At 40.6% G+C, this 13770-nt stretch overlaps 1 protein-coding gene across 1 annotated transcript in view; it reads left to right on the top strand.

The window, feature by feature from the left end:
- PCCA (propionyl-CoA carboxylase subunit alpha) overlaps positions 1 to 13770 on the top strand; it is a 433859-nt gene that overhangs the window by 230612 nt on the left and 189477 nt on the right. The window contains exon 18 of the mRNA XM_062193969.1: positions 9040 to 9142. Within this exon, the coding sequence (XP_062049953.1) occupies positions 9040 to 9142 (103 nt within the window). The remainder of the gene's footprint in view (positions 1 to 9039; positions 9143 to 13770) is intronic.

The raw sequence follows: 13770 nt of genomic DNA, 5'->3' as shown, positions 1-13770 counted from the left end.
TACTAAGATCTATTTTCAGTTTACTTTATATTCATAAGATTAACCCATCATTATAGAAAGAGTTCAACAGATAATATGAAGAAAAAAACATTGTTCCCCAACAGTTGAGACCAGGGCTGTAAGTGAGCATCACATCTCAAAATGTCAATTACACTCCATTGCATCACATTTTAGGTACTCTTAATGGTTACCACAGATCAGGGAAAACTTACAGCAACTGTCTTTTTGGACTGGCTTATTTCATTAAGTATAATGATTTCCAGTTGTAGCTATTTTATTGCCAAAGATAAGATTTATTTTTTTTCTTTTACCACTGAGTAGTATTCCATAGTGTATATAGACCATAATTTCTTTATTCATTCATTAGTTGATGGATATCTGGATTGAGTCCGTATCTTAGTTATTGTGAATTGAGCTGTAATGATCATGGGAGTACAGATAACTCTTTCATCTATTGATTTCATTTTGTTTGGGTAAATTCCCAGGAGTGGGATGGCTGAGTCGTATGGTGGATCTATTTTCAGGTTTTTGAGGTATCTCTATACTGTCTTCCACAATGGTTGTACCAGTTTACATTCCCACCAGCAGTGGGTTAGGGTACCTTTTCTCCTACATCCTTACCAGCATTTATTGTTTGTTGGTTTGTTTGAGAGCCATTCTGACTGGGGTGAGGGGAAAAACCTCTTTGTGGTTTTGATTTGCATTTCCCTGATGGTTAGTGAGCCTGAACATTTTTTTCATGTGTCTGTGGACCATTTGAATTTGCTCTTTTGAGAAATGCTTGGCCTGCTCCGCGGTTCAATAGGCTAATTGTCCGCCTGCAGCACCGGCACACTGGGTTCTAGTCCCGGTTGGGGCTCCGGATTCTGTCCCGGTCACCCCTCTTCCTTTCCAGCTCTCTGCTGTGGCCCGGGAGTACAGTGGAGGATGGCCCAAGTGCTTGGGCCCTGCACCCCATGGGAGACCAAGAGAAGTACCTGGCTCCTGGCTTTGGATCAGCCCAGTGCGCTGGCCGCAGCACGCCGGCTGCAGCGGCCATTGGGGGATGAACCAACGGCAAAGGAAGACCTTTCTCTCTCTCTCTCTCTCTCTCTCTCTCTTTCACTCTCTCACTCTCTCACTGTCCATTCTGCCTGTCAAAAAAAAAAAAATGCTTGTTAAAGTCCTTTGCCCATTTCTTAACTGGATTGTTTGTTTTGTTGTTGTTGAGTGAAATTATTATAGAAAATTTCCCTAATTTGGAAAAAGAAAGGGATGTCCAAGTACAGAAAACTGTGATATTTTTAGAAACAACATTTGGGTGGTCAAAGTGTGAGACAGGATAGTCACTGCTAAGAATCAAATTTGGTTTCAAAGAAAGTGGGAGAAATATTTAAAAATACATAGCAAAAAGATAAAGAGAAAAATCAGGTGGGAAATGAGAAGAGATATGAAGCAAAGAGCCAATGAATAATGAGAACGGCATGAAAAGGAAAATAAACAAATAAAGGAAAGATAAACTGAAAGAGAAAGTACGGGAATTTAATTTTTTTGCTGTTCTGATGAAAGCTTTGAAGTATTATTGGAAAGAATCACTGAGTTTCAGACAATTTGTGAAAAGGAAACATAGATCCTAGACTTATTAAGGACAAAAACTTTGTAAAGTTTCTAGAAAGTGAGAAAGTCGTATACAAGTAATATACAGTGATATCGTCTTCAGACTCTATGAACTAGGAGTTAGAAAACCTTACTGTGGTATCTTTTATATATGGAAGAACTTGACTCAGAAGTGCTATACCTAATTGAGAATCCTTCATTTGTCAAATCAGGTTGAGTATCTCTTATTCAGGAAGTATTTGAGATTTCAGGTTGTTTCTGAATTTTTGAATATTTGCATATACATAAGGGAATATCTTAGAGGTTTGACCCAAGTCTAAACCCAAAATTAATTTCTTAAATTAAATTCTAGTTATTTAACTCATTGTATCCATAATACTGTTTTATATGTTGTCAGCATTTGAATGAGATTTTGACTCTTTTTATACTTAGTCTTTGAAATCCAACATGTATTTTATATTTATGGCACATCTCAGTTCAGACTGGATGCATTTTTTTGTGATTTAATATGCCAGTTTATTGTAGTTTTGACATAATAGCTACTTTTAAACAAAAAGACTGGCTGCATTTTGAGAGCTGAGTAATCACATGTGACTTAGTGGCCACCATATTGTCCCAAGTACAGATGTCCAAATACCTTCTGGAAATTGGACTTGTTATTGCTAGGATAAGGCCTAGGAATCATATTTTATATATACCATTTACTCATAGCCTCAAGGTAATTTTAAAAAAATATTTCTTTATTTATTTGAAAGCCATAGTTAGAGATGGAGAGACAGAGAGAAAGCACTCTTCCATCCACTAGTTCACTCCCTAGATGGTCACAATGGCCTGGGCTCGGCCAGGTTGAAGCCAGGAGCTAAGAGCTCCCTCTGGATCTCCCCCATGTGTGGCGGGCCCCAGACACTTGGGCCATCCTCTGTTGTCTCTCCCAGGCCACCAGCAAGGAGCCACATGGGTCAGTGGTGCCACAGGCAATGGCTTTACTCACTGCATCACAACACTGGCCCCTCAAGATCATTTTTTTTAAGATTTATTTTATTTATTTAAAAGAGTCATAGAGAGAGGTAGAGCAGAGGGAGAGAGAGAGAGCTCTTCCGTCCACTGGCTCACTCCCCAGATGACCACAATGCCCAGAGCTGCGCTGATCTGAAGCCAGGATCCAGGAACTTCTTTCAGGTCTCCCATGTGGATGCAGGGGCCCAAGAACTTGGGACATCTTTTACTGCTTTCCCAGGATTGGAAATGGAGCAGACAGGACTTGAACTGGCGCCCATAAGGGATGCCTGCTCTGCAGGCTAGGGCTTTAATATGCCAGCTTCATTTTTTTTTTTTTTTTGAGGATTTATTTATTCATTTAAAAGGCAGAGAGAGAAACAGAGATCATCCATTCACTGTTTCATTCCCTAAATGCCTGTGATAACTAAGGCTGAGCCAGGTGGATGCCTGGAACCAATTAGTCTACCCAGGTCTCCTCCATGGGTGCAGGAACCAAGTAGTTGTGCCATTATCTGCCACCTTCCCAGGTGCATTAGCAGGAAGCTGGATTAGAAATGGAGGAGCTAGGATTTCAATCAGGCCTCTGATATGGATGCAGCTGTCATAAACAGTGATTTCTTTTGATATGCCTCAGCACCCATTCCTTCAAGGTAATTTTAATGTGCCTATGTTTTGACTGCAACTCCTCACAGGGTCAGTTGTGGCATTTTCAACTTGTAGTATATCATGTTGGTGCTCAAAAAGGTTTGGATTTTGAGCGTTTCAGATTTTGGATGCTCAGCCTGTATTAAAAATACATGTATTTCTTTCAAATAAATATTAAAAACATTTGATCATACCTACCGTTTTGGTGGAAGCTGCTACAGAAAATAACTATTTTGAGGTACGGATGATAGATCAAACATACATATTATCTGTCCCTTTAGTTTGAATTTTGTTAAAGACAAAAACCTACAAGGAAGAGAGGAAGTAGCATTTTGGAAAATGAAAAGCTGAAAGGGAATTCCTAACTGACTTGACAGCCTAAGAAAATTGAGTCCTAAGCTGACAATGGGGAAAACTTAGAAGTGGCTCATGAAATTTGCAGAACTCTTCAGAAGTCTTAATAATTCTTAGCTCTGAGTATCCTGGGGAGTTCCTAAGTGTCGGACTGTTGGCCTAAATTCTGTGTGAAGTATTATCTGTATCCCCTCTCCTTCAGTCTTCAGAGCAGGGTGCTTCTCTCGCCCTCTTGGTGGAAATGTGAAGTTCTTCTCTAGAGAGTAAAGTAGTCTGTGCACGAGGGAGCGCCGGCACAGCTGGGCAGAAGACTGAGGGGACATGGAAATACTGAATTTGCTGACACTCCCTTCTTCCTGATACCTTGCTCCACAGGTAGTCTTGGTGTAGTTTCCTTCTCTGAGAAATCTAACAACCCAGCAAAAATGGTCCAACTGTATCGCCCTGCCCTGACGGCCAAGGCCTGTAAAACCACAGCTCAGTGTCGGGACATGCATTCTCATTGCTTACTGTGGTCCTACCTTTAAAGGGAGCCACATATGACTGTTAAAAATACTGTAACCAAAGCCACTTAGGGAGAACACAGATTAAGCTTCTTCCACATTGGGTCACACAAATAAGGGTGGCTGATGCTGTGAGGTGTGAGTGACTCCTGGCAGAGCTGGTGGGTGCCACCACGTGGTTTTGGCTTATAGTGACTGCTGGCTTGCTGAGCTAAGAGCGAACGTCATAAATGTTTTTGAGGACTCGAGACCTGTGTTTGAAATCGGTCCCCTTATAAAGGTTAAGGTAAGGATTACATGGGAGGAAGGTTTCTGTTTTTGTTTTCAGAAATACTTACTGAACCTGTTGGGTGAAAAGCTGTGGTCTGGGGCCAGCATTGTGGCTTAGAAACTTAACCCTCCTGTGCGACGCCCGCATCTCATATCGGCACTGATTTGAGTCTGGCTGCTCCACTTCTGATACAGTTCCTGGCTAATGTGCTTGGGAAAGCCGTGGAAGATGGTCCAAGTGCTTGGAGCCCTGCACCCATGTGGGAGACCCGGAAGAGGCTTCAAGCGCCTGGCTTTGCCCTGGCCCAGCCCTGGATGTTGCAGCTGTTTGGGGAGTAAACCAGCAGATGGAAGATTCTCTCTGTCTGTCCCTCCCTCTCTGTCTCTGTCTCTCTGTCTCTCTCTCTCTGTCTTGCCTCCTCTCTCTCTAGCTCAAATAAATAAAAAACAAGTCTTAAAAAAAAAGCAAAGTTGTGGTCTGGACTTTAGGGTTACAGAAGTTAAACTAAAGCCTCAGACTTAAGGCATTTTAAATTTTAATTTATTGAGAGGTAGGTTCGAAGAGAGAGAGAGAGTGAGAGTGAGCGTGCCTGGGTGGGTCCGAAGCTGGGAGCCAGGAACTCAATCTACATCTCACATGTGGGTAGCTGGAACCCAGTGACGTGAGCCATCAGCACTGCCCCCCGGGATCTGCTTTAGCTGACTGGAGTCAGCAGCTGAATATCAAACCCAGATACTCTGATGTGGAATCTAGGATTTACCTGCTAAATGCGGGTCCCAGCTTAAACTTTTTTTTTTTTTTTTTTTGACAGGCAGAGTTAGAGAGAGTGACAGAGAGTTGACAGTGAGAGAGAGCCAGAGAAAAAGGTCTTCCTTCAATTGGTTCACTCCCCTAATGGCTGCTACGGCCGGCGGAAACCAGGAGCCAGGTGCTTCCTCCTGGTCTCCCATGTGGGTGCAGGGCCCAAGCACTTGGGCCATCCTCCACTGCCTTCCCAGGCCACAGCAGAGAGCTGGACTGGAAGAGGGGCAACCGGGACAGAATCCAGCGCCCCAACCAGGACTAGAACCTGGGGTGCCAGTGCTGCAGGCGGAGGATTAGCCAAGTGAGCCACCGTGCCAGCCTCAACTTTTTAAACCAAGAGCTATACCTTTTTGCCACCAAGTCTTCACCAAAGAACAGGTTGCTCACTGATTCATCCTTACTCATTGACGTCAGGGTAGAGATTTTAAGCTTTTATGTCATGAGAATTTGAGAGCCTGGTTTGAGAATGTCTAAGAACTCCACCTGGGCTAAGGTGGTTCTGGTATTAAGAAGAAGCCACTTGGACCTAGTGCAGACTTACAGCTGCTGGAGTGCTTGAGGCTGCCCTTGTTCTGTGTGCCAGGCTGGAGGCTGTCTGTGTTTCGGCCTCCACTCTGTTTTCTCCGCACACCCGGAATTATGCTTACCGGCCTTCTCAGTCAGGCTTGGGGGAGAGATGAAAACAAGCGTCAAATTGCACCCTTGCAAAAGGGGCATAGGAAGAATTGAGAAGCATTTATTACCGTGACCCAGACAAAGTCTAGGTGGCTTAGGGTTTATCAATAAGCAGAATAATTTACTGCCCTGCCAGGGCTTAGATTGCAGTGGGTTAGCAGCCGCCATGCATTCTCACTCCCCTCCTGGCAACCATGCATGAGTGAGAACCTGCTCTGAAATGTGAAAGAAGTACAGCTATCTCAGTGTTTTAGCTTAGAATGGAGACTTGTCTAGTTGTGACCCCAAAGAGCACTCTACCACCAGGGGCAAACTGTGAAGAACATTCCAGGGGAGTCCTATGGCACCAGCATCCCAGATGCATGCCATTTCGAGTACTGGCTGCTCCACATCCAATCCAGCTCCATGCTGAAGGCCTGGGAAAGCAGTGAAGGATGGCCCCTGCACCCATATGGGAGACCCAGAGGAAGTTCCCGGCTTTAGATTTGCCCAGCTGCAGCCATTGAGACCATTTGGGGAGTGAACCAGTGGATGGAAAACTTCTCTGTCTCTCCCTCTTTCTGTAACTCTGCCTCTCAAATAAATAAATTAAAAAAAAAATAGGTCAGTTATATTCAGATTTCTTACAAGGGATCTGTTTGGACCGGAATACTCACTGTTGAAATGAGATATCAACAAAGGGGATTTGACATGCCTGTCATATCGGTTTCCTGTGAGATGTGTTGAGTGATGATCCATTTTATTGGGGAACATCATTTCCCAATATTGCCTGAGTCAATGAGCTAACCATTGATTAGACCAAATGAAATCCTGGGTGAGCATCTTGCAGTTCAGGCTTCCCTCAGTGTGTCTTGCCTTTTCCCCTGCTGATGTAGATCATGCTTCTGTGTCTGAAGAAGTGACTTAGGAAATGTTTTGACTGTGGACCTCCCTGAGAAACACATTTAACATCTTGACCGAGGGTGTACCCACTCACACAGGAAATGTTTATGAAAAATGCTCTGAACATTCATCTTGCTGGGCATGACCCACTTGCTACATAGTTTCAAGTGCTCCTCAGTGGTTTCTTTACACAGTTTGATAAATACGAATCTGAAGCACTTGTATTCAAAATGAGATTTGATGACTTGCATCAGCTTGGTAGAAGTGTAAGTTACTGCCCCTCCCCCAGCTTCTGCCAGCCAGTCTGCAGGTGGAATGTAGGAATTGGGTTTAGTCCAATTTAGTTCTGTTGTCTTGGGAAGTTTGAGAAGCACAGTCCTCCTTTTCTTTTGCACAGCTTTTGTAATTCCATCTGTTGATTTGCATGATAAACTTTATTCTGAATTTATTTTAAAAATAGTGAAAATCTATTATGTTGTTGACATAAGAGCAATGATGTCTCGTCACATACCATGGTCTCTTGGGTCTGCAGTACACTCCTGAGAAAGTAAGAGTTTAAAAAAGCGAGTAAGTCTTAGTATTGTTATGAAAATCATTTTGACCTTGGAGACCCCTATGGGGGCTCCTGGGGACTCCTGGTTATCTGTGGACCCCACTTTTTTTTGTGGACCCCACTTTGATAACTTCTTCCAGCCTGTGGGCTCTTAAGGAGACCAAATTTCTGTAATACTTCTTGTGTAGAGTAATTAATTATGGAGTCATACGCAGTTTTTCACCACTGCTTAAGTGCCAGGGGAAAATCAGGAACTGTCACTGAATTCCCAGAACAGTTTGCCAGACCCTGCATTTAAATTGTTTGTTTTATAGCTCCTCAGCTTGTCTGCAACAAAGATGGATTAGTTGGGCTTTCCCTACCCTTTGGTTTCATCAAGAACCTCCCAATAAGAAGGCATGTTGCTAATCTTGAAAGTGTTTATATTTTCATTTTGAATATTTTACTGTAATTTCTTTTTTGAGTAAATGTTCAAGGGGCCATTGTAGTGGTTATAGCTGGTAAAGCTACTGCCTGCAACACCGGCATCCCATATGGGCACTGGTTCAAATCCCGGTTGCTCCACTTCTGATCCAACTCACTGCTCATGTGCCTGGGAAAGCAGCAGAATATGGCCCAAGTGCTTGGGCCCCTACATCCATGTGGGAGACCTGACAGAAGCTCCTGGCTCCTAGCTTCGATCTGGCCCAGCCCTGGTCATTGCAGCTCTTTGGGGAGTGAACCAGCAGATGGAAGATCTGTCTGTGTTTCTCCCTCTACCATAAATAAATAAGTAATTCTCTTTTAAAAAAAAATTAGAGTATTCAACTTCATTCTTTCTGGTATGTTTAGGTATCTACATGACTTTTTCTGTTTTGAATTGTAGAAGGAGTGTCTTCATACTGATGATCCAATTCTCAGATTTGTCATACTGTACCATTTAGTACTGTATACTGTGTGTATGTTACTGTTATGTTAGAAATGTTAGAAATTGCACTAAGATGCCAGCCTGGTGGCACAGCAGGTTAAGCTACTGCTTCTGGCACCACTGTCCAATGTTGGATTGCCTGTGTGAGTCATGGCTTCTCTGCTTCCAGTCCAGCTCCCCACTAATGCACCCAGGAAGGCAGCAGACAATAGCCCAAATGCTTGGCTCCCTGCCACCCATGTGTGAGATGTGGATGGAGCTCTGGGCTCCAGGCTTCAACCTGGCCCGCCCTTGGCTGTTGCAAAATGAACAAGCTGATGAAGATTTCTCTGTTTCTCTATCTAGCAGAGCAGCAGAGAAGGGATAGATAGATAGATAGATGGATAGATAGATAGATAGATAGATAGATAGATAGATAGATTTCAAAAAAGGAAATCGCAGTGGGATTTCAGAATTCTCAGGATGTGTTTACTTGCAGCCCCTGGAGACTCCTGACTTCACAAAGCTCTTGTTGAGGAATTCTGTACATGGAGCAGGCGTCCCTGTGTTAAATCACATCAGGTGGTCGTCCCCAAGCCTTTTCAGGTTAGATCACTGCTCCCAGGTCCATCCACCATCTGTTCATTATCTCCTTTGCCAAATTAGACTACAAACTTCCAATGAATAGGGTTTTTTACGTTATTGAAACAGTTTTGTTCCTCTGACCCCCTCATACCCAAGAACCTACCATGATACTAATTTGATAACAGATGCCTGACAAAGTGCTTGTTTGAATGACTAGTGAGTCTGTAAGATAAACACACCTGTTGCCATTATATGAATGACTGATTAATTGATTGATTTCTCTCAGGGCACACGTTGACAGAGAATGAGAGAAAACAGTTATTGGCAATAGCATCATCATTGTTTGTGTCATCCCAATTACGAGCACAACGTTTTCAAGAACACTCAAGGTATGGTCAATCTTTTAAAACAGAATATAAGTAAATGAGCAGAAAAATAATGAAAATGTAATCTACATAGGAAAGAGCTAATAAAAGATCTGATCAGTAACAGTTATAGATCTTTTTATAGACCTTTGGAGAAATACAGTAAAGTCACAGTTTAAATCTGGTATTGTGTATGTTTTGTTTAAATTTTTAAAGTTCATGAGGAATAAAGAGATCTTGTTGGGCCCTTTAATTTGACCATTATTAGAGGTAAGAGGATATTCTGAAGTCTGATGGAAAATCTGTTCAGATAGGTTATATTATTTCTGTTTTATTTGAAAAATTTTTGAGAAGTGTGGCAGTATTAACATTTAGGAATGAATTATCAGAAGCTAGTTTGTAAGGTAAAGAAGTAATGAATACCAGGTTGACTTAGTTATTCGTGAACCCTCAGTATACCTTCTAGCCTCCTGGTGACCCAGGTGGAAGGGGAAACACGCTTTATCCAGGACAAGTAAAACACAAACCGCATGAGAGACAGTGTTTGTTTATTAGGAAAGTGCATGCACTTGCTAGAGTAATCTTTTAAGGGAGTCATGCTGTTGACAAAATTACATCACTTCAATTTCTTCTCCTTTCTTTTTGCTTTCCGCAAGATGAAGAACAAAGATAAGAAAGAAAAAAGGTGGAGGGTGATCAAGCAGCTGTGGAAAGCACAAATCAGAAACTCAAATTATCTCTAAAGAATTACATAAGAGAAACCAAATTGATGTTCCTCAGTACCTTAATGGCTACTGTGATTTCACTGAGGAAATCTCAAAGTAGCTGGAACCCTTCATTTGTTTGTTTTCTCAAGAAAAAAAAAAAAGAGATTAATGTATGATCATTTTCAAGTTATTGTTTGGTAGACACCCAGGGAGAGCTGAAAGGTACAGAAGATCAGTCGATGACTGCAAGGAGGAGGAAATGGTCGGCAGATCCGTGCATCTGCTCTTTGCTTCCTCTTCACTGTGTTAGCCACAGGCCACAAGTAATTATGAAAATTAAGCTTAAAAGCCAGTTTCCGTGCACTGCTAGCCACATTGCAAGTGCTCAGTAACCACGTGTGGTTGGTGGCCTGTGTCGTGGGCATCATGCCAGTCTGGTTCCCATCATGGCAGTTCCATTCCTCTGGACAGGGCTGCACTAGAAGAGTGTAGAGGAGATCCTAGTGTTGGTTTTAGAAACCTCAAGTTCATACCTTGTATTTTTTTTTGTTGTTCTTTTGACAAATGCAGCATTTATATCTTGATTCCTTTACTATCAGGTATTATTTGCACCTTTGCTTTTTCAGAAGCCCTGAGTTTACCTAAAAAATATACAAGTTATTTTCAGAGATTGATGACTTACTATGAGAACCTTAAAGGTTACAGAGTAGAATATATACTTTTCATGTTGATGTGGGCTGTTACTAAGATTGCCTTGTGGACCATAAAACAAGTCACATTGAATTTAAAATAGTTGAAATCATACAAGTATTTTTTCTAGCCACAATAGGATTAAGTTAAAGATAATAACAGAAAGAAATCTAAGATGTCCTAACATGATTGAAAATGAACACTTTAAAAGTCTTCCATGACTTGGACAAGAAATCACATGAAAAATTTAAAACTATCTCAAGATACATGAAAATGAAAACACAGCATGTTAAAATCTGTGATGCAGTTAAAACTGTTATAGGAAAACATAATCGTTTATATTAAAATATTTCTAAAAGCCATAATCTAAGCTTTTGCCTTAATAAGATAAAAAAAGAGCAAATTAAATATCAAATAGGTGAAAAGAAACTAATAATAAAGATATGAGCAGAAATAAAGAAAATATATAATTTATATATATACATATATAATCAATTTTAAATAGGGAGAAGAAAAAAATTAGTAAAATAAAGACCAGAACACTGGTTACCTACAAAACTTGACAGATTGTAAAAGAATATTGTGAATCAGTTTATGTCAATAGAATTGACAAATCAGATGAACTGGAGGAATTCCTGAAAAAAGGCAAATTATTAAACTGACTCAGAAAGTCTTTCAAAGTACAGGTGATAGAATACTTTCCAAGTCATTGTATGAGACCAGTGTTACCCTAACACCAGTGTTGGTCTGAAACATCACAGTGGAAGAACACCACAGACTGGAATCGTTCATGAAATCAGGAAAATCCTTAACAAAATATTAATAAATTAGCATTTAACAGCACACATAAAGTATTATATATTATGAGTAAGTAGAGTGGTTTATCCAAATAAAGCAAGGTTAACATATAAAAAGTAATTTAATATACCACATTAATAAAAGATAAAGACCACTTGACAATACATATACTTGAAAATGCAGGAAAAACATTTGATAAAATTCCAACACCAATTTATTTTTTAGGAAAAAGGAAAGTTTTTAAGAAAATGGTACTTTGTCACTCTGGTAAGGAATAGCTACAAAAATATACAGCTAACATCATACTTAGGTGATACTATTTTTATTTATATTATATTTAGGAAACTTGAAAAGTCACCTAGAAAGCTACTATAATTAATTAGCAGACCCAGCAAGGTTACAAGACTCAACACAGTGCACAGAGGTCTGTTGAATTTCTGCATACTAGCACCAATCTGAAAAATAAACTGAAAAAGTTATCAAAATAAATCAGATTAGGAATATAATTAATGGAAGAAGTCTAAGACTTATATACATTGAAAACGGCAAAACATTACTGAGACAAATAGAAGAAGATTAAATCACAGATAGTCTTTCTTGACTGGTAGAGTCAATATAGTTAAAATGACAATTCTCCCCAAATGAATCTATATATTAATACAGTCTCCATGAAAACCCCTAGAGTATCTTTGTTGAGCCGGGTAAGCCAGTGTTAGATCTGACAATACGTTTAACTGAGAATAGCCAAGACTATTTTGAAAGTGAGGGATTTATACGCTACTTTCTAAGGTTTACCCCACAAAGGTTCATGTGTTGGAAGCTTGGTCCTCAGGGTGGTGATGCTGAGAGGTGTGGGACCTTGATGACATGGGGCCTAGTGGGAGATTGTTACTGGCCCCTTCCCGCTCTCCGACTTCTTCACTTGTACTGTGATTGCCCCTTTTCACACCCACTCCCACCCTTGTGATGCTGTCAGCCATGAACAGCATTTATTCATTTTTTGTGAGCTTATTTTCTATTGAACTTTATGATTTAGTAAGCCTGTTTCTATAATGTCTGGCAAAATGAGTTGGTGTTTTTGACAAAGCGTATTCTTGCTCAGCTAGAGTTGAATCAGTGTTATGATTCTTGTGTGCTGAAGCGGTCCTGACACCTACACCATCCGAGTTGATGTAGCGTGTTTGTATCTTCACAGTTTGGCTTCAGGGTCATGTTTTCATGACTGGCTTGGGAGTGGAGGCTGCGAGTCACCCCCAGGCTTGGCTCTGTGTCCCTGTGTCATGGGTGTGTTCATGTAATGTTTTTGCTTCCAAACCAGTAGCCCACAGCCCTTCCTTTGTGGTGCTTTTGTTGGCAGCCAATTTTATTTTCCCAATTTCTCCATGGGTTTTACTCTTTCATCATTTATGACTTGGAAAAAGACATTAATAATATGTGCCCATAGTATTTGGGTAGTAAAATGATAGTGGTGCATTTAGGAAAATAAGTAATGTAAGAGACAATAGCATTTTTTTTTAAAGGATGACTATAAAACAGATTTGACAAAAAAGATTTTACATAAATAAATGCTGACTTGCCATGGAGTTATTTTTCTTAATTATTCTTTTCCTAAATAAGTTTATTGGCTGAAATAAATCATTAAAGTTGTATTTTGCTGGTGTTGTGGGTTGGTATAATTGTTTCTGTTAATGATGATTAAAGGGAAAAAAACAGTAAAGGTAACACTTTAATCCCAGTAAGTAATGTTTGACTAATTTTTACTCAGAATGCCTGTCTTCCTGTGATCTAGATGTTTACAGGTCAGGACGCACCTGAGAGTTAGGGTAGCTTATCTTACCTTGATTCGAGGTCATCTCTGTTGTCCAGTTTTTCAGACACTGGTGAAAATGCCATTCTGCTCTCACTAAGCTTCTTTACTTCTCCCTTTTCCCTTTGGGAAATAAATTTTTGCTTGTTTTCTTCAGGGAGAAATTGTATAACCTGCTGAATCACTTTGGAAACTTTCGGGTATGAGTAACAGAAATTCTTACTCAAACTGATCCAGTTACCCTGTCACATTGTCCAGCAGGTTTAGAGGGGAGCATGGAGGTGGTTCAGCTAGAGAGGGCTTCAAACACTTTATGGAAAATGCATATGATGAAAAACACTATGCATAATTTCAGGTCTTTTTTTGCACCAAAATAAGTTTACTATCTAATTCAGTTTTTGCATGAACTTTTTGATGTGCCTGTATTTGTTAATCTGCTCATGCCACTTGTCTGTGGTTCTCTTAGCTTTGCTTTCTTCTGGGTGAATGCAACATTGTAAGGCTCAGTGTATTGTGTTTTTGTCTGAGAAGTGAGGAGAGTTTTCCAGAAGTCACCCAGCACCGGCTTCTCAGTTCTCATTGACAGGAAATAAGTCACCTGCCTGTTCCTAAATCTACCACCACTGAGGCAGTTGGAGGATTGTGATTGT

This window comes from Lepus europaeus, chromosome 6 (assembly GCF_033115175.1).
Source record: "Lepus europaeus isolate LE1 chromosome 6, mLepTim1.pri, whole genome shotgun sequence".
In the NCBI taxonomy this organism is placed as follows: Eukaryota; Metazoa; Chordata; class Mammalia; order Lagomorpha; family Leporidae; genus Lepus; species Lepus europaeus.
This window is presented reverse-complemented; position numbering and strand designations above follow the sequence as displayed.